This window comes from Macaca thibetana, chromosome Y (genome assembly GCF_024542745.1).
Source record: "Macaca thibetana thibetana isolate TM-01 chromosome Y, ASM2454274v1, whole genome shotgun sequence".
NCBI classification, from domain to species: domain Eukaryota; kingdom Metazoa; phylum Chordata; class Mammalia; order Primates; family Cercopithecidae; genus Macaca; species Macaca thibetana.
The window spans coordinates 8662478-8683468 of NC_065599.1; the positions used below are offsets into that span (position 1 = coordinate 8662478).

At 36.7% G+C, this 20991-nt stretch overlaps 1 protein-coding gene across 19 annotated transcripts in view; it reads left to right on the top strand.

Annotated features, from left to right (window-relative positions):
* UTY (ubiquitously transcribed tetratricopeptide repeat containing, Y-linked) overlaps positions 1-20991 on the top strand; it is a 225293-nt gene that overhangs the window by 54873 nt on the left and 149429 nt on the right. For all 19 annotated transcript variants that reach the window (XM_050777813.1, XM_050777819.1, XM_050777822.1 and 16 more), the window contains exons 5-6: positions 14272-14330; positions 17864-17984. In XM_050777813.1, coding sequence (XP_050633770.1) covers positions 14272-14330; positions 17864-17984 — 180 coding nt within the window. The remainder of the gene's footprint in view (positions 1-14271; positions 14331-17863; positions 17985-20991) is intronic.

Consider the following 20991-nt stretch of genomic DNA (forward strand, 5'->3'; position numbering starts at 1 on the left):
TGGGAAAAATGGTTACAGCAGAGCAGGAAATCGGAATTAGTTAGGGTGGAGCAGGAAATTGGAATTAGGGTGGTGCAGGTAATCTGAATGAGTCAGGGTGGAGCTGGTAATCAGAATGAGTCAGGGTGGAGCAGGTGATCAACAAAGGTTACTTTATGAGGCAGTTAAGTTTAAACGTAGAAGGCAAAGAATTGAACATACTGACATACTGACTCTTTGACGAGAAATTTAGAACTCATATCTAACAATTATAAATGGTAATCAGGTGGGATTTACCCTAGGGAACCCAAGGATGGTTCACCGTACATAAGTCAATAAGTATGATACATCGCATAATCAGAATCGAGGACAAAAACAAGATTTTCTCAGTATATGTAGAAAAAGCCCTCAGTGTAATTCAGCATCGCTTCATTATAAAAATCCTTAATAAACTAGGCATGAGGAGACATACCTCAACCCATAATAAAGGCTGAATATGACAAACTCACAGCCAACATCCTACTTATTGAGAAGGAGTTGAAACCATTTCCCCAAGAGTTTGGCCAAGCCAAAGGTGCCAACTTTCACCTTTAAATAGTTCCGGAAGTCTGTGTGAGAGCAGTCACACAAGATAAAAAAAATAAAGGCATCCAAATTGGAAAAGAGGAAGTGAAATTATCCTTGTTTGCTGATGATATGCTTTTGTATACAGAAAATTCTAAAAATTAAAAACTCTTTACATTTGATAAATGCTTTCAGTAAAGTTGCAGGATACACAATTAATAAACAGAATTCAGTAACGTTTCTGTGTATCAATAGTGATGTAGCCAAGGATCAAATCAAGAAGGCATTGCCATTTACAATAGCTACAAAAAAATATATATACAGGAATATATTTAACCAGCGAGGTGAAAGATCTCTATAAGGAGAACTGTAAAATGCTGGTGAAAGAAGATGACCCAAACAAGTGGAAGAACATCCCATGATCCTGCATTAGAAGAATGAATATAGTTAAAACGACTAACTGCCCAAAGTAGGCTTCAGATTCAACATAATCCCTATCAGATTATACATGTTATTTTTTCCCAGAATGAGAAACAGTCTTAAAATTCATGTGAAATTAAACAAGCCTGAATAGCCAAAGCAATTCTAAGCAAAAAGAACAAAGCTGGAGGTATCTCATTACTTGACTTTAAATTACACCATAAGCCTACAGTAACCAAAATATCATGGTACTTGTATAAAAATAGACACATTAGTTTGTTGAAACAGAATAAAGAATCTGAGAATAAAACTACATGCCTACAAACCAACTGTTCTTAGACAAGGTCAGCAAAAGTATGCTTTGTGAAGATGACACCCTCTTCAATAAATAGTGTTAGGAAAATTGGATAGCCACATACAGAAAAGTGACATTGTACTCATACCTTTCACCATGTACCAAAATTAACTCAACATGAGTGAAGACCTAAACCTAAGACTTGTATCTATAAAAATTGTGGAAGAAAACCTAGGACACACTCTTCTGAAGATTGTACTGAGCAAGTGCAAATGCAGCAAAACCAAAATTGGAGAAACAGAACTTAACTAGAATCCAAAGCTTCTGCACATCTAAGGAAATAGTAAGCAGACAACCTACAGAATGGGAAAATGTATTTGCAAATGATGCATCTGACAAAAAGTTGATACCCAAAAACTACAAGGAACTTAAACATTGAAACAAGTAAAATACAATCCCATAAAAATTTGGGCAAAGGGTATGAACAGGCATTTTCCAAAAAGACATGTAAGCAGCCAAGAAACATGAAAAATATTCACCATAACTAATCATCAGGTAAATGCACATCAAAACCACAGTAAAATACCATCTTCCTAAGTCAGAATGGCCATTATCAGAAAGTCAAAAAGCAAAATATGTGGGTAAGTACATGTTAAAAAAGGGAAGGCTTATATACTGTTACAGAAGGTCTGTTTGGTTGGTTTAGAGAGCAGTTTACCTGTGATGTTTCTTTATTTTCTGTTTGGATGATCTATCCATTGCTGAAAATCATGATTGTGTGTCAGTCGGTGTTTCTCTTTAGGTCTGTTAATACTTGTTGCATAAATCTGAGTGCTCCAGTTTGGGATGCATATATATTCGTAATTGTTTTATCCTTTTGCTTTATTGCTACGCTTGTCATTGTGTAATGGCCTTTTTAAGGTTTCTTTCCCACTCTTGACTTAAAGTCTGTTTTACCTGATGTAAGTAAAGCTACTTTTGCCTCCTGGTTTTCCACTTTTGTGGAGTGTCTTTTTATATTTTTGTTTCAGTCTGAGTATCTTTATAGGCGAAGTGAGTTTCTTGTAGACAGCATATTGTTTAGTGTTTTAAAAAATCTTTTCAGCTACTTGGTCTTTTAATTGGATAATTTAATTCAATTAACAGTCAGCATTTTTATTGATAGGCAAAAGTTAACTAAGGCTATTTTATTATTTGTTCCCTGGTTGTTTTGTAGATCATTGTGTTTTTCTCTCTTACTATCTTCCTTTATAATTAAGTGATTTTTCTATAGTAGAATGTTTTGATTTTGTGGCATTGATTTGTAGTGTATATGTACAGCTTTTTGCTGTGTGATTGCCAGGAGGTTTATAGAAAAAGTCTGGTAATTTTAACAGTTTATGTGATTACAAAGAAATGTCAAGTTACAAAAACTGCAGTTTAATATTCCTGCCCTCCACATTTTGAATCTTGGACATTACAGTTTAATCTTTTAATATTGCCTCTTCACTTGTTGTTGTAGCTATCATTGTTTTCAATAGTTTTGATTCAATTTTAGTGTCCATACTGAGATAAATGGTTTATTTACCCCAATTACAGTGTTCAGTTATTCTGAATTTGTCTTTCTTTTTAAGCCAATGAGCTTAATACCTGGAGATATTGTCTTTTACACATTAATCTCCTTTTCTTTCAAGTTGAAGACTTTTTTTTTTTAGCATTTAAGACAGTTTTGGTGTTTATGAATTTCCTCAGGTTTTGTTTATCTGGGATAGACTTTTTCATTCTTTCGTGTTTGAAAGATACCTTTTGAGTACAGTATTTGTGAATGGCAGTTATTTTCAGCTCTTTGAGTATAGCATCTCACTCTTGGGAATTTGCTTTAAGTCATATTGGGGCTCTATTGAATGTGATATTTCTTTTTTCCCTTCATTTCGAGTATTATTTTGCTTTGTTTTGAGTTTTGATAATTCAATTGTGATGTCCCTTGGGTATTTTGTTTTTGGATTGAATTTATTTGGTTACTGCTGAGCTGCTTTACTTGGTGGTGCCATGTTTCTCTAGCATTATGGAATTATTTTCTTAAATACACATCCTAGGCCTGTCTCCTTCAGGAATGTTTATTATGTGGAAGCTTTTTTGTGTGATAGTTACCCAAATTCTTGTAAGCCATCTATTTTTGCACCTTTGATTGTGTAATTTCACATGGTCTTTCTTGATGCTTGGTAATTCTTCCTTCATTTTTCAAAGTCTGCTTTTGAAAGTTTCTAATTATTTTTTTCTGTTCAGTTATTGCATTCCTTACTTTTTGGTATTTCTGTTTTGTTTTTGTTTATTTATTTATGTCAATTTTCTTTTTTTTTTTTTCTTTCCTGGATTGTTGTCCAGATTTCATTTACTTTTCTTTCTCTGTTTTCTTCTAATTATCTGAACCTCAAGAGGATCGTTGTGAATTCTCCATCTGACACCTTATAGAGCACTTTTTTTGAGTACATTGCTGGAGCATTGTTGTTTTGGTTGTGTCTGTTTCCTTCAGTTTCTGCAATCATTGTGACTTTGTGTAGATGCTGCACCTTTGAGGAAATAGCCTCCTCTTCTAGTTTTTGCAAATGTTCTTTGGCGGTTTAGACCTTTACTACTTAGAATTGCAAATTAAACACTGGACTGTTCTCTTTTCCCATTATGGAGAAGACTCATAGTGAGCACCGGAACTAAAACATTGGACAGGTACAAACTCATTGCCCTGTAGGTAGGTGGTACCTAGTTTGGGGAACTTACAGTGAACACAAAATAATAAATGCTGCATCAAAACTAAATTGCTGCCCTGTCATGTTCCTATTCTGGGGAAGACTTAACTAGTTACTGGAACTTAATGCTGACCTTTTGCTGATTTCCAGACGAGGGAAAGACTGCTTTCAGTCTTGAATCAAGGCTTGTGGAAAATCTCAACAGAGATTTGGACCTTACTGCATATTATGCCCTTTGTAGTACTGTGGAGCCAACTGGTGTCTTTGTGTTTCTCCTTCTGTTTGGAGTTCAAAATATTCACCAAGATTCTTTCACCAGTCAGTGTGATCTTCATTCTGTTGTTTGTCCTCAGTTTATTCCAGGTGGGTCAGCCTTTCTGGCACTCCTAGTGGTTCTTGTGGGATAGGATCAAAGTGTGCTTTCTGTGAAGATTCTGAAACAATAGAGGATGTAGAATGTCCACATCCAGTTTCCTCCTCTCACCTTCGAAACTGTGGTTCTGGGGAAATTTTCTGAGAGTATTTATGCTTGCTTGGGAGAGAGGAGACCACAGTTTAAAACAATGATTTTCCATGCCAGTTGCAGAATGTGGTTTTAATTAGCATTTTATTTGTGACTAATAATATTAAACATCTTTTCATGTGCTTATTTGCCTCGTTAGTGCATTTTTTGTTAATGTATGTGCTTTAGTGAATTGTCTGTGTTTTGCTCTAATGAATTGTTTTGAAACTTTGGAGTTTTAAGAATTCTTTATTCTATTTTCGAGTACTTTGTGGGATATGTGGTTTGTGACTATTTTCTCCCTGTTAGTTTTGTGTCTTTTTATCTACTTAATACTAGGTCTGTAAGTACATTGGGATAGTATTACTTTTGATAGTCTATAATAATTTTTGAATTTGCTTTTCACTTTAATGTCTGGAACATAGTTAGTTTTCTCTTCGTTAGCTTTTCCTATGTTTTTAGAGACAAGGTCTTAGTATGTTGCCTAGGCTACTCTTGAACTCCTGGGCCTATGCAGTCCTCTTAGTACTCTTGCCTCTCTCTCTCTCTCTTTTTTTTTTTTTTTTTTTTTTTTGGTTTCTTTGGTTTATTTTGGAGGCAGGGGGTCTCTCTCTGTTGTCCAGGCAGGAGTGCAGTGGTGTCATCTCTACTCACTGCAAGCTCTGCCTCCCAGGTTCAAGTGATTCTTCTGCCTCAGCCTCCTGAGCAGCTGGGACTACAGGTGCCCGCCACTATGCCCAGCTAATTTTTTTATTTTTAATACAGACAGGGTTTCACCATATTAGCCAGGATGGTCTAGATCTCCTGACCTCATGATCCGCCCACCTCGGCCTCCCAAAGTGATGGTATTACCGACATGAGCCACCACACCCAGCCTCTGGTGGTTTTTGTTTTTTTGTTTTGTTTTGTTTTGTTTTGAGATGGAGTTTTGATCTGTCACCCAGGCTGCAGTGCAGTGGTGCAGTCTCAGCTCACTGCAACCTCCGCCTCCTGGGTTCAAGTGATTCTCGTGCCTCAGCCTCCCGAGTAGCTGGGACTACCGATGCACCCCTCCTTGCCCAGTTAATTTTTGTATATTTAGTAGAGATGGGGTTTCACTGTGTTGGCCAGGCTAGTCTCAGACTCCTGACTGCATGATCTCTCCAGCCCGGCCCTCCAAAGTGATGAGGTTACAGGCATGAGTCACCACATCCAGCCATTCTCTCTACATATTTTTAAAGCAGGCTGCCTTGTAAGTGTGGGTGAGTATGCACAGTGAAGTTTCTAGTGGGGTTTGTTGATACTCTCTTAGGGTTAGGCAAAAGCTGGGCATTGTTATCTTTAAGAGCATGAGGATGTAACTGAGGTGAGTTCCCTTCTGGGCTCTTCTGATGGAAGGGAAGGTTGGGGCAATCATAAAGCCAACTGTGGTCTACCAAATGCTGCCTGGTTGATGCTAGGAGTATGTGGTGACACAGCTTCCTATTGGGCCTTGCTAAAGGGAATAAAAAAGGAGGTTGCAAAGTTCCAAATAACTTCAGTGCACCTGTTCTTTTCTCCCACATAAATAAGGTTTATCTCTCCGCAGGGCCTTCTTTATAATATCCTGGTGGGTGAAATGGAGTACTGCCTACTTTCACTAGATGGAGATACACAATTAAGTCCAATTTCGTTACTACTGACACCATCTGGTTAGAAAAATTGGAGCACTGCCTGGTTCAAATGATGAAGGGGTGTGTACATCAGCTTTTTGTTTGGCCTTGCCTAAAATATTCTGTGGAATCTGTGTGTCATCATCTGCTTCTACTTTATGGCAAATGAAAGATTTACTCATCTCTTTGTTGATACTCCAGAAGAATCCAGAGTGCCAGTTCCCTTTGCCAGCAAAGGATGGAAGATAAGCTTTTGGCTTGTTCTGCTGACACTACTGTGCTTGGAAGTTGTGGTATGCAGTCTGTGGCCTACTGGTAATTGGGATAAGAATATCAGTTTCCTTCTTAGCCCTATTGCAGCCCTATTATGTCTGTGTGTAGTGGAGTATGGGAGAATGCTATTATACTTTTTTACCCCTTGGTTTCTGGCAGTGTTGTGGATAAGTTTTCAGTTTTTATGTCATTCTTTTCCTAGTGTTTTGGCTAGGAGTAATAGGATTTTTTTAGTGGCCTGTGTTGGAGCCTTCAGCAGTACCCTGTCTGGAACATGTAGAAGGCAACAAGGAGAGACAGGCAACTTGCCATATTGTCATTCTTTGAGTCCCGATGTCTCTATGCAGTCCGGCTTCTGGTTTTATCTTAAGAATTTTGAGATGAGTCCTGAAGAGTACTCAGTCCTCATATTAGTTATTCCCAAACACTTAGGTGAGATCTTGAATTCACTGCTCTCTATGTGCAGATTTTTTCAGTCTGTTTGATGATAGTAGTTATGGATCTCGGTTTTGTAGACATTGTTCTTTCTGGTCCTTTCAATAGCTTTTTCCCTGATCTTGGTAATTTTCTTAACAAGAGTTTAAACTTCCTCAGGTCTCTGAAGTTCCCTTTGTAGCTCTCTACTTTTTAGAATTCTGTCTCAAGATCTCCTAGTTCTGTTGGTTTCCTTAGACTCACAGATCTAGTTCTTCATCTAAGCAGTCTCCATGGTTTCATGTGCTTTATCTTGTGTCATGGATATTGTCATTATGGAGCTTCTATCAGTTGTTTCTACTTTTCATTCACAGATACTATCATTCTTATTGATATGCAGTATTCAACTTCTATTTAATTATTCTTTTTTCCCCTTTTAGTTTTTTTGAGAAAACAAAGAAGTGTTTTAGTACCTATATTTTAATATTCTTCTTTACTGAACTTTGTCTTTATTATTTCTTGAAATCAATTCTAGGCAAATGAAGCTAGTTGAATTTTGGTATGTTCACTTTATACTATTTTTGTACTGCCTTCTACTTATGCCGAGTTTCTATTTCTCATGGCAAGGGTTAAAGATTTTTGTAAAATAAGTTAAGGTATATAGTATGAGCTGTTTTTAAGAAAAATATTAAGCAAATTGTAATAAATCTGAGTGGATATTTGAAAATATATTAATTATACTTGAATAAGAAGTTTGGAAGATGAATTAGGAAGAAATAGAAAATGTTATAGGCATATAACATTTTGGTAAGCAAAGTCTAAATGATTACATTTTGTGATGAAGAGTTGTTATAATGATTTTCATTTATTTGTGAGCATACATATTTCTTGTTTGTTTATATTTTATATTCCCAACATTTTTTTATGTTATGAGTTAATCAATCAAGGGTTGAAATAGTGACATTTATTGAACTACTGTTGTTTCCTAGGTAGAATAATACCATTTCTATTTAAAAAATGTAGTAGACACAGTTGATATGTTGCCTGTATTCTCTTTCTCTCTTTTTAAAACTTTTAGATTTGGGACACATGTGAAACTTTGTTACATAGGTAAACTCATGTCACTAGGACGTGTTCTTCAGATTGTTTTATCAGCCAGGTATTAAGCCTAGTACCCAATAGTTACTTTTTCTGCTTCTCTCCTTCCTCCCACCCTCTACCCTAAAGTAGATCCCAGTGTCTCTTGCAGTATTTGATTTTCTGTTCCTGTTTTAGTTTGGTAAGGATAATAGCCTTCAGCTCTATCCATGTTCCTGCAAGAGACATGATCTTATTCCTTTTTATGGCAGTTTAATGTTCAATGGTGTATATACACCACATTTTCTTTTTTTACACTTTAATTGCTGGGCATTTAGGTTGATTCCATATCTTTGCTATTGTGAATAGTGCTGCAGTGGACATTCGCATGCATTTGTCTTTGTGGTACAATGATTAATAGCATAAATCATCATTGATGCCACTTATATAGTGAGCATATACTCTGGGTATATACTCAGTAATGGGATTGCTGACTCAAATGTTAGTTCCGTGTTTAGCTCTTTGAGGATTGTTATACTGCTTTCCACAGTGGTTGAACTAATTTATTTACACTCCCACTAAGGATGTATAAGTGTTCCCTTTTCTCAGCAACTTTGTCAGCACCTGCTATTCTTTGACTTTTTAATAGTAACCATCCTGACTGGTGTGAGAGGTTATCTTATTTTGATTTTTATTTGCTTTTCTCTAATAATTAGTGGTACTGAACTTTTTTTTTTCCTATGCTTGTTGGCTGCATATATGTCTTCTTTTGAAAAATGTTGGTTTATGTCCTTTGCCTATTTTCTAATGAAGTTGTTTTTCTCTTGTAAATTTAAGTTCCTTATGGAGACCTTTGTCAGATGCATGGTTTGAAAATACTTCATTCCATTCTGTAGATTGTCCATTTAATCTGCTTGTTTTGCTTACTCTGTTTTGCTCTGCAGATGCTCTTACATTTAATTTGATCCCTGTTGTCAGGTTTTGCTTTTGTTGCGATTACCTTTGGTATATTTGTCATGAAATCTTTGCCCATTCCTATGTCCGAGATGGGATTGCCTAAGCTGTCTTTCAGGGGTTTTATAGTTTTGTGTGTTACATTTTAAGTCTTTAATCGTCTTTGACTTTTGGTAACTGTAAACTGGAAGAGGTTCAGTTTTAGTGTTCTGCATATGGCTACCCAGGTATTGCCTAAGCTGTCTTTCCAAGTTTTTATAGTTTTGTGTGTACATTTAAAGTCTTTAATCAACTATGACTTTTGGTAACTGTAAACTGGAAGGGGTTCAGTTTTAGTCTTCTGCATATGGCTAACCAGTTATCCCTGCACCATTTATTTACTAGGGAGTCTTTTCCCCTTGTTTTTGTCAGCTTTTTTGAAGATCAGATGGCCACAAGTGTATGGCTTTATTTCTGGACTCTCTATTCTGTTCCGTTGGTGTAAACATCTATTTTTGGACCAGTACCATGCTGTTTTGGGTAATGTATCCCTGCAATATAGCTTGAAATTGGGCATCATGATGCCTCCAGCTTTTTCTTTTTGCTTAGGATTACCACAGCTATTTAATGTTGTGAGCTTTGAGTACTTGACATCTGAGTTGGTTTTGAGGTCTCTAGAGAATGCCTATATGTTCTAGCCTTGCCATGAAAGGAATCCAGGAGAGGTGGCCATGAAAGTATACAGTGTGCTTTTCAAAGGATTCTGCTATATTTTGGTGGATGGCCCAATACTTGTGATCCGACGTCCTTCTCACTAGATGACCCTGTCAGAAGAAATGCGTCTATAAAGACAGTTCCTTACTGGCAATGATTACTCTTAGTTTCTGACATAGTGAGGGTGTGAAAGTGGTATGTATTCAGCAGAAGCAGTGAGCTTCAGTTACCATACAGCCATTCTGTTGTTCACTTTTAGTATAATATTCAGTAAATTAAATGAGATTTTCAACACTTTAATATAAAATAATTTTTGTTTTCAGTGATTTTGCCTGACTGTGCCTTAGTCTGAGCAAATGTGCCTAATGCAAATGTGCCTTAGTCTGAGCAATATGGTGAAATCCTATCTCTGCCAAAATTACTTAGCCAGGCATGGTGGCATGTGCCTGTGTTCCCAGTCAGTCAGCAGGCTGAGGTGGGAGGATTGCCGGAATCTGGGAAGTCAAGGCTGCACGAAGCCATGATTGTGCTACTACACTCCAACTGGTTGACAAAGCAAGACCCTATCTCAAAAAATAGAATAAAATAAATAAATGTCTTAATCATGCATTAGGCCTGGCTAAGCTATGATGCTCAGTAAGTTAGGTGCATTTAAATGTATTGCCACACTTCCAACTTAACATGGTTTACTGGGAAGTAACCCTGTCATAAGCCATGCAGCATCTGTTCAGGCAGAAGCCTTGTGGCTGTTATTTAACTAGGGTCTGCTTTATTCCTACCAAGACAGACATCTCTAGGAGAGTTTTGACAGGAGGAGAGTTTGGTTTGGGTATAAAGTCAGGTGAAACAGAGGATGGGGCACCACTATAGAAATGAAATAACAGAAGTAGTGTATTACAGAGAAAAGATAACATGCCTTGCAGGGTACATGGAAAGGGGGAACTCTCTGGGATGCTCAACCCAGGTGAGACAGTGTGAGGGAACTATGGGCCAAAGCCTTTGTTAGGACTCAGGGTATTACCCAAGCAGGTTTCCCTCAGTGATTCTAATTCATGGGTTTAGAGCAAGTTACAGGAGTTCAGAGTGTGACTGAGGTAGTCGTGGTGACATACCTGTGTCATCCTTGTAGATTGTAAGGGTTAGTGGGGTAAATCAAGTAGGTTGTATCTAGCTCTTCCATAGGGAAGTGGTAACCAGGAGGCAGTTGCTTAAGGCAGATATGTAGATTAACTATATTGAGGAAGTAGAAGAGGGAGAAATTAGAAACTGTCTCAAGGGCAACTAAGTCCTGCTTCAAATATGAAAAAGCTCTGCTTATATTCAAAATGGATGCCAAGGCAACCGAAAATTATAATTTACTTCAGGAATCCATCTCCCTGTTTCATGCCGCAAAAAGAATTAGTGATATCTAAAAATCTAAAAATGTAATAGCTAGGTGACTTTTCTGAGTTTAAAATATTGTTTTTAATACACATTGAGCATCGTGTATAGATTTCTGTTGTATATCGAAAGAAGGCATCTGTCAGTGTTGCTGTGAATACATCCCACATAATAATTGTGTGCTTATCATGAAACAAGCGGAGATTATCACGGTGAACTGAAAACTGAAGAGAACTGTTGAATATTAAAGTGTGCTCCATAAATTGAAAACTTGAAAATTTCACACCCAGCCTCATGTGATGTGTCCTAGTCCAAATGCAGGTGCACAGCACATAGTTTATTCACCATCCCCAAGGGAAGAAGACACTCTGAGGTCCCTTCAGCTGTTACATACCTTTTCCAGCCATGCCAGATAAATCCAGATAAGCAAGGCCACAAAGGGTAATAAAATAACACTTGTGTAGACTGGATGTGCCAATGACAGGTTCTCCACAATGCCCCACATGGGGCCAAAACCTATATGCACTGTTTTTTGCTTATTCTCTGCTTAGTGATGTAAAGACACTGTATCACAAAAGTCTGGCAGATACCCTTTTGGGTAAAAATGATAAGAAAAAGAGAAAGCATTTATGTTTGTAGCACATAAAGTGAAACGTAGAGAAACTGAACTGTGATGTAAGTATGAAACATTTATAGAAGAGCATAGCATTGGAATGATCACCAGTGTGACTTGAAGAAACAGAAGGATAAACTATTGAAGTTACATGCAGAAAGGATGAACTGAAGTTAATGAGAAATAGGAAAACACTGCGTAAAGTTAAAAACGTAGATTTTGATTGTGTATTGAAAGAGGGGATCTGTCAGTGTTGCACTGAATACCTAACACATAATAATAGTGTGCTCATCATCAAACAAGTGGCTGTTATCACAGTAAACTGAAAACTGAAGAGAACAGTTGAGTATTCAACAAGCTAGTTGCAGAAGTTTAAAAAATAACTGCTGGCATGTGTTCATGTGACAAGCATGCATAAATCTGAACTTACTGTGGTTGACAACAGCTTGTGTACTCTGTTCAGGGAGTGAATTTCTTACCAGTTCATTATTATACTAACAGAGAGGCATGGATTACCAGCAACATCTTTTCTGATTGGTTTTGTAAATATTTTGTACTAGCTGCTTGTACTCATTGCAAGAAGATGGACTGGTTGACATCTGCTCTGCTCATCCTTCAGCTGAAATTTTACTCAGAAATAATCTTTTTGGCATGTCCTTTTTTCCAAATGTGACTTCATTAATTCAACCATGTGAGCAGGATAGAATATCTTTAGATCAATAAAGACTAAATACAAAAATTTTTCTTGAATAGCATGCTGGCATGAATGAACAGACATGTGAGTGTGGCAGGTCTTCAGAAGGAGTTAGCATGAAGAATGATGCTGTATATGCTATTGCCTGTACTTGCAATGCAGTGACTAAAGACATCATTGTCTTAATGTCTGGCACAGCTATGCTCTGTGACCGTGTTCAGAGATGAAAATAAACAAGGTGGTAACTTTGAAGGATATTCTATGTCAAGTAAGAAAAAAATGACATCTCTCTTCCTTAAATACACAAAATAAAGCTAGAAGAATTGTATATCAAGACTTTAACATTAATAATGAGGCCCTGGTTGTTCTTTTAACAATTGTGAAATAGCCAGAATAGTCTGGTTGAATTAAGGTGATTGTGATAATAGTGATGATGAAGGTGGTATTTTTAAGACTGCAGGGAAGATGTCTACAGACAATGTGATGAAAATGCCTGATGGACTCATCGAAGGACTAGGACAGCAGGCATTCATAACAAGAAATCATGTCAGTTTATAAGATGAAAGAGACGTCCAAGGTAAAAGCCATTTGTGTATGAGGCAGATAATTCTGCAGAAACATTTAACAAGCCATTTAGGCCGTGCATGGTGGCTCATGCCTGTAATCCCAGCATCTGGGAGGTCAAGGCAGGTGGATTTCTTGAGCTCAGGAGTTCTATACTAGCCTGGCCAACATGGTAAAACCCCATCTGTACTAAAAATACAAAAATTAGCTGGGTGTGATCATGGGCACTTGTAGTCCCAGGTACTCAGGAGACTGAGGCAGGATAATCACTTGAACCTGGGAGGCAGAGGTTGCAGTGAGCCTGGGTCATGCCACTGCACTCCAGCTTGGATGACAGAGACTCCATATCAAAACACAAATAAATAATACAGTGTATACAGTAAATTTTTCATCAAAATACAGCATCATAGGTGGAGACTGAGAGCCTGCTGTTCTGTTGTTGTTGTTTTTGCAGTTTATCAGCTGATACAGGTACACTCATGCACCTCTTAATGACAGGAATGCAATCTGACAAATTTATTATTAGGCAGTTGCATCATTGTGTGAACATCATATGGTATACTTACAGAAGCCTAAATGATGCAGCTTATTACACAGCTTTGCTGTATGGTATAGCCTCTAGTTTATAGGCTACAAACCTGTGTAGCATGTTACAATACTGAAAACTGTAATTATAACACAATGGTGTTTGTATATCTAAACATAGAAAAGGTTCAGTAAAAATCAATTATAGTCCTGTGGGACCACTGTTGTATATATATTGTTGTCTGTCATTAACATGGCCCATGATTGTATGCTACCTTGCTATTTAGTTATCCAGACACTGTTTTCTCACTGTATAATGTTGTGTCATTTTTTTTTTTTTTTTACTGTTTTAAGCACTTATGTGTGAATTACTATAAGAAAATATTTGCTTGTCAGTGGCATATATAAATTCCTGATTACGAATGATGGTGATGCCAAACAACCACAGATTGTGCTCTTGGTGGCTGAAATTGTGACACCTTCGCTTTCAGATGGTTCAATATACAAAAACTTTGTTTCATACTCAAAACTATTCAGCGTTTTGTACACAGTTACCTTCAGGTTATGTGTATAAGCTATATAGAAAACAAATGAATTTTGTGTTTAAACTTAGGTTCCATCCCCAAGGTATCTATGGATATGCAAGTACTTAAAACCCAGAAAAGTCGGAAATTTGGAACACCTCTAGTCTCAAGTATTTTGGATGAGGGATGCACAGTCTGTGCTAACATTTAGTAGAGGGTAATGCTGTGCATTAAAAAAAAAAAAAAAAGTACTTTTTTGGTAACATCGAATGGAAAATTGATTCCAATTTACAAAATGGAGAGAACTAGAGAAAAACTAGAGAAAAATATTATAATATATGGTAAAATATTCAGAACTTAAAACTTCTCATTACTTGAGTTCTTACTAATATGTGTAATAGATATAAAATCTCTTATAAGGGTTGTTTTGTGTTTTATATTAACAGAATGCTGCATTTTTATATGGCCTTGGTTTGGTCTACTTCTACTACAATGCATTTCATTGGTAAGTTGACTTACACTATTTGTTTCCAGTAAATGGTGATTTTAATGTCTATAACCACACATTTCCAGTAGTACCACTTATTTTATGGGAGTTCCTAATCAAGTTCAGCCTATCATCCTTTCCTCTTGGCCAATAACTGGTGACTTGGTTATAAACTGCCATGCTCCTGTTTAATGTTTTACCCTATTTGAGTGCTGTGACAGTCCAAAGGAAGATAATAAGTATATGATCAAGATTTGCAATGTGTAGGTTGCTGTAATGTTTATTACGAAGTTCTTAAATATGCACTGACAGCTATTTGACGTGTTTTCCCACAGGTGAATATTTAACTTTAACCTGGGTAGCTTTTCCTGCCATCTGTTTTTCTTCCTTCTCTGCTTTTCGGGCATTTAATTACATCAAGTCTGGAAATACTGAATTGTTTGCTACTGAGCATTAAAGATTCTATAAAGATTTTTTTTCATGAATGGTTTATATTGTTTTAAGGGATCTTAAACTTAATTCATAACCTTCCTGTATAATCAGTCATAAATCTGTTAGTTCTTGGTCACTGTTATTTAATCATTTATTTAGTAGTATAAGCAGACCTGATGTCTGGGTCCCCAGTCTAATAATTTAAACAAAATTCCTACTGAAAGCAAAAAAATGCATATTTTCTGCATATTTTGGCATTGAAATTGAAAGACATTTCTGTTCAGCTGTCATTGGGAAGGGTACCGACAAAGGATTCTTTGGGTGCCACTTCACAAGACCTGTTTGGCTAGTACGGCCCCTGCTCAAGTTTGGTTCCTGATGGCTGGACTGGCTCTGCCCAGTTGGCCCTGCAGGCTGTGCTAGGCTCATGGTACCCACCCAGATCTCACACCCACTAGTGGAGAGCCAGGTGCAGAGTTACAAGACGTGGGTGAGCCAGTGACCATGGGGTCTGGCCATGGCATACAGTTAGGTGTGCTGGCAGGTTGGGCAGCTCCAGGTGCTGGCACGTGGGTGAGTTCTGTGCAAGTCTATGGCTGGACCAACAGTTCTTCAGTGGCTTCCGCCTTGGGCATCTGGACTAGGGGAGCGCTGTGGCACTGAAAATATGCGGAGATATCAGAAACTACAGAGCCCCAAATGGGGTGTTACAGTTTGTTACAGCTCTGGCTTGGGGAGTCCCGGTGTCTGAGCCCCCACAAATGTTACAGCACGTAATTACTGCTCCCTCACCAAGTCCACACACTTCCAATGAACGGCGTTGCGTGCCTGCCAGTTGGTTCAGTCCCATTACCTGTCTCCAGACAACAGTTCCTGGGCTGGCCTGGCTCCACTGCTGCTTCCTGTCAAATGGGGCAGCTGCCTGGTGCAGGCAGAGGGCAGGAGGGCTACAGTGTTGCAGTCACTTTATGCCTTGCCCTTTGGCGGGTGCTGGGTTCTTGTTCTGGGTCCACGAAGAATGAGGTAACATGGACAACTAGAGGGTGAGCAAGGCAGAGAAGTTTTACTGAGAAACAGAACAGCTCTCAGCTGAGAGGGGACCTGAAGTGGGTATCCCCTACCCAAAGGTGGATAGTGCTAAAGTGTAGTGGAGTCTGGGGTTTGTGTGGGCTCAGAACGGGGGAGTGCATGCTGATTAGTCCAAGGTGGCCTAGAAAAAGCATGTTTCGGCTGGCTAAAAGTTGTCAAGGAAGTTCTCACTCTGGGTCACAGACTCAACTTGGAACTGGCAGCCCAGTTTTCAGGCTTCAGGCTTTCTCTGGCTTGAACATCAGGTTTCACTGGGGACCTGACCCTGACTGCCCAAGTCAGTGATAACACTGGTAAAGAATTTAGGGACATGTATTCAAAATAAGGATATAAGTTGTAGTTAGTAGAATAATTTATTATACTTTGCTTCATGTAAAGATGGAAGATGGTTATTTTAATCAGTATTTATAATTATTTCTCTGGGCATATAGATAAAATCATTTTAGTCAGCCAGAATTAACTTAGGTGAAGTCCAGTATAAGACTAATGACAGGGAAACTGTATTCCTATACAGTTTAGGGGAAATAAACAAGTGTGCATCATGTTGATTAATTTTCATATAGTTGTGGTAACTCATGTTCTCCCACAGATTGAAGATAAGAACATCAAATCAATTGAGAGATAAAGCTAACATAGATACAAAATAGTAATGACTTTAATATATAAGTGAAAGATTAATGTCTTTAAGTGATGTCTGTATAATTCCCCAATCCCCCTACCTTTTAAAATGTGTAATCTTGGAAATAATATATATTAATTATGTATAAAAATATACATAATTTTAGAAGTAGGAAATTAGTTATCAGACTAACCTATTGGGGCATGTGTGTATCCTATATCCTATTTTGTGCTATTACTGGTATCTGTATCTTTTTATACTCTATAGAAAATTGTCATTTGTATTAGAAACACTTAAGATTCTAAATTACTACTTTCAGAGTATTTGGAGAATAATTTAGATTCAAGCAGACTTTTTGCTCTTGTATTTATTTTTGAGGAAGTTATCATTTACATAATTCAAGCAGTAAAAATATTCAAAATAAACTCACTAGTAAAAAAAAAAAAACTCTACTTATCTGTGGATTTTCTTTATTGGAGAGACCCATTTTAAAAAGAAACAATAATTAAGACAATATAATAGCATTTAAGCAAAGGTGAATTGATAGGCTAATGAACACTGAATTAGATTGGAGAACCCAGAAACAGTCCCACATGAACATGAGTACTTGATTTATATCAAAGGTAGCACCATATTGCTCTGGGATTAAAATAGTCTGCTCCAGAAAGTATGCTAGACTATAGGAAATCTATGTGGAAAAAATAAAAGTTGATCCCCTACCCATATTATTACACATACTTAGAATAGTAGTTAGATAGTGGCAGACAGGCCAGGTGTTTGCCTGTAATTTCAGCTCTTTGGGAGGCTGGTGCAGGAGGATCCCTTGAGCCCAGAAGTTCATGACCATCCAGGACATCAAAGGGTCTACAAAAAATGAAAAAATTAGCTAGGTATGGTTGCATGAGCCTGTAGTTCCAACTGCTCAGAAGGCTGAAATAAGAAGATTGCTTGAACCCAGGGGGTCCAGGCTGCAGTGAGCTGTGATTATCCTGCTACACTCCAGCATGGGTAACAGATTGAGACCTCGTCATTTACAAAAAAAAGAGTAAACCAAAAATGAAAGGCAGAAATACAGTTTTAAAGGTTGACTTATATGAAGCTGAATAGAAACAGGATTAACTTTCTCACTTCACTTTCTCACCGTTTCACATTTTCCTGCTCTTCCTCCTTGAGATGTTTCAGAAAGATTTGTAGTAATTTCCACTAAAATTCAGATATTTTTGAATAGTTGATGGAATTGAGAAAAAAAGGATTATCAGCTTTCTTACCCCTTTCTAATAAATATCTGTTCATACTGTTTTTTATAAAGTTGGTACTTTCATTAAAATTGAATACCTAGAATGTTTCCTATACTTATGACATATACATAAGTATTAAAAATTACAGTTTCTTATGTTTATATTTTTTTCAGGGCAATTAAAGCATTTCAAGATGTGCTTTATGTTGACCCCAGCTTTTGTCGAGCCAAGGAAATTCATTTACGACTTGGTCTCATGTTCAAAGTGAACACAGACTACAAGTCTAGTTTAAAGGTAGGTGGTTGAGATTTTTCCCACATACACAATTTCACATGTATCTATGTGTATGCATGCACATGCGTGTGCCCACGCACACTTTAATGTCTCTGAGAAGTGTTGGAATTTAGCACTATAAAAATCTTGGAAAATTGAGGATGATATAACCTAAAGGGTTGAAAAAAGGTTGGAACTGAGTTTCAGGATATAAAATAAATACGAACACTTGCAAGATAACTTTAGCATCTTAAACTTTTTGTTTTGTTTAATTTTAAAAGTTTTTATATAATCAGGAGATGGTGAAAGTTTTGATTTCCTCTGAGCATCAACATTATTGCATGTAAGTGGCTGCCACCAAAAAGAGAACGGGCCAATTAGTGATGTCATACCAGTGATTTAACTATTGATTATTGTTTTGTATAGGCCTCATTAGAAACCTACACCTATAATAGCAAACATGTCATAACAAAGTTGTATAATATAATATTCTCTCTCAGGCTTTTGGACTGCTAGTTGGTAAATACACAGATTTTGGGTAATATGCAGATTTTGGGGAAAAATTAAATTATTGTTTAAATATCTTAATTCTGTGGAAATTTGATTTCTCAAAATTTTTTTAGTTTTTTGCTATGTGCAGCTCTTTTATGTTTTCCAAGACTTTAATGAAAATAGGCCTTATCTTTAAGTTAAAAGCATTGTTTTTGAAAGAATTATAGCTTCTGGAGAAAATAATAAGGTTTGTGATTTTGTGACTGTTAAGTATGTTTCTCCTTTTCCAGATACAGCTCTTTTGTAGATTATCTTAATTTTAAAGGTGGAGGGTATTTATGTGACTTAACAATAGGATTTACTTTGAACTCACTAACAGAGAAATACTAAAGGAATGCTTTTTAAAAACTCTATGTTGTTTGGGGTTCCCCAAACCACCCTCAAATTCAGTTATTTGTTAGAAGAACTTAACCCAAATAACACTTATATTCATGGTTACAGTTTATTACAGTGAAAGGATACAGGTTAGAATTATTAAAGGAAAAGACGTATAAGGGCAGAGTCTAAGAGAGAGAACCAGGTGGAAGATTTCGTTTGTCCTCTATTGTACATCTGTAAGCTGCAGTTGATTCTCCCTACAGCAAGTTAGGAAAACATGAACAGAATATTGTCCACCAGAAGAGCTCACTGACTGTTGCTTTTCAGAGTTTTTACTAGAATTTGATCTTGTAGCTGTGGAGGACCTGCCTACTAAGCTGCCTTAGTAGCTTACAAGTTGGACTCCCTTAGTAGCTCAGTCTCCAGTGCCTACAGAGGGAGGTCTGATACCATATTGCCCCAGGCCTCTGCCATAAATCAGTTATTAGGATAACTATCTGGGATGAACCAAAGCCCCAAATAAATAAAGACACTCTTGTCAGACTAGATATTCCAAGGACTTCAGAGATTACTGTCAGGAGCTTGTCAAGATTCATACCTTTGTTTGAATGTGCTTGTCTGGTCAACCCAGAGTTGCTGAATTAATGCCTTACTGCATGTGTTTCTTACTCAATTATTCCTCGTTTTAAAGTTTACAATTATGTAAACTTTCTGCTAGTTATGTTTTTAAAGAGTGATACTGATAGAACATAGTCATCCCAAAACATTAAAATCATTGCAAGTAAACTATGTAAATTCGATTTCACACTACTCAGAAAAAAAGTGGAATTGAGGAGTCCATAAGTCCAAGGTTAAGTGCAACTGATGTGGAAAAATAGAACGGAATTTTTCAGTTTTTCTGAAATTCTCAAACTTTCAGTTTTTCTCAAATTCAGAGCAACGTTTTCAAATTGCTTACCATTTGAGATACCTGTGGATTTGAAATTGAAAATAAGTACAGCTATGCCACTTTGTAGATTTAATCCTCTCTGCACATTGTATGTGTATATGTGTATATATATGTACATATGTGTATGTATATATACACACACACTCACATATAATGTCTGTAAAAGGCTCTAAGATGTTTTACAGCAGAAAATAAATAGGGTAATATTTTCTCAGAACGTATTTGTTTTGCCACAGCAATGTTTTATGGTTGTGTTCTTTGGAAATATATTGGAGAGAGAAAGGAGTAAGCACAATACATTTTTTTTTTCATAAATATGAAACATGCATATAAAAACCAGAGGAGAAACGACTTAATTCAGTAGTAAATACAGTGTTATCTTAAAGAATTTTATGGATGCAAAGCTCTTACTTTAATGAAGTGGAAGTATTTAAATATTTAGGCTGAGAGGAATTTGAGGGTTCATTGTCATGAGTTCATCTACTCACTGAAAGTGTTCCTGGTTATTTAGTTGTAACAGATAACTCATTCTTATATGTGCTTTTCTTTGCTTAGTTAGATGTAAAGGGTAACAAATCCTTCAAGTAATGTTGGTTTTAGCAAAAAATGTCTTAGATACATGCTGTTTTCTTTGTTTTTGCCCATCTTTCATTTATTTTAAACACCCAACAGCAACCTTTTGATGTTTATTTCATTTGTATAGCATTAAAAAGTTTTGGGATGTTTTCAACATTAATCTCACTCTTAGCTTGAATATCTTACTTGATTTTTATCTCATCCTGAAATTTTATTTCTTAAGTTTTCCCTCATAATCAAAATATTCCTTTTCTATTGTTGGGATTATTATAGGCATCAATAATTTAACTGAGAAAGAGATATTTCTGTATATTGCTGTAAGTACTTGGCATTTAAAATGAATAAAGATTTGAGTTAGAATACATATCTCCGTTTTCAAAGTTTCCAGTTTTCTTTAGCTGGTTAGTAGTTTATGTAGCCAAAGATGGAATCTATTATGATATTTGTATAACAGCAAGTGTTTTCCCGGCAAAGTGTACTCCGAGGGACATTTTGGGCTTTACTTTATAAATTCCAACTCAATAACTACTTTAACTCATAATAGGAAGTTCAGACTTGAAGGTTAGTTGATTCAGGTATACAGATACCTCATCAAAAATCCATATTCACGTTTGTTTTGAGGCATATATACAT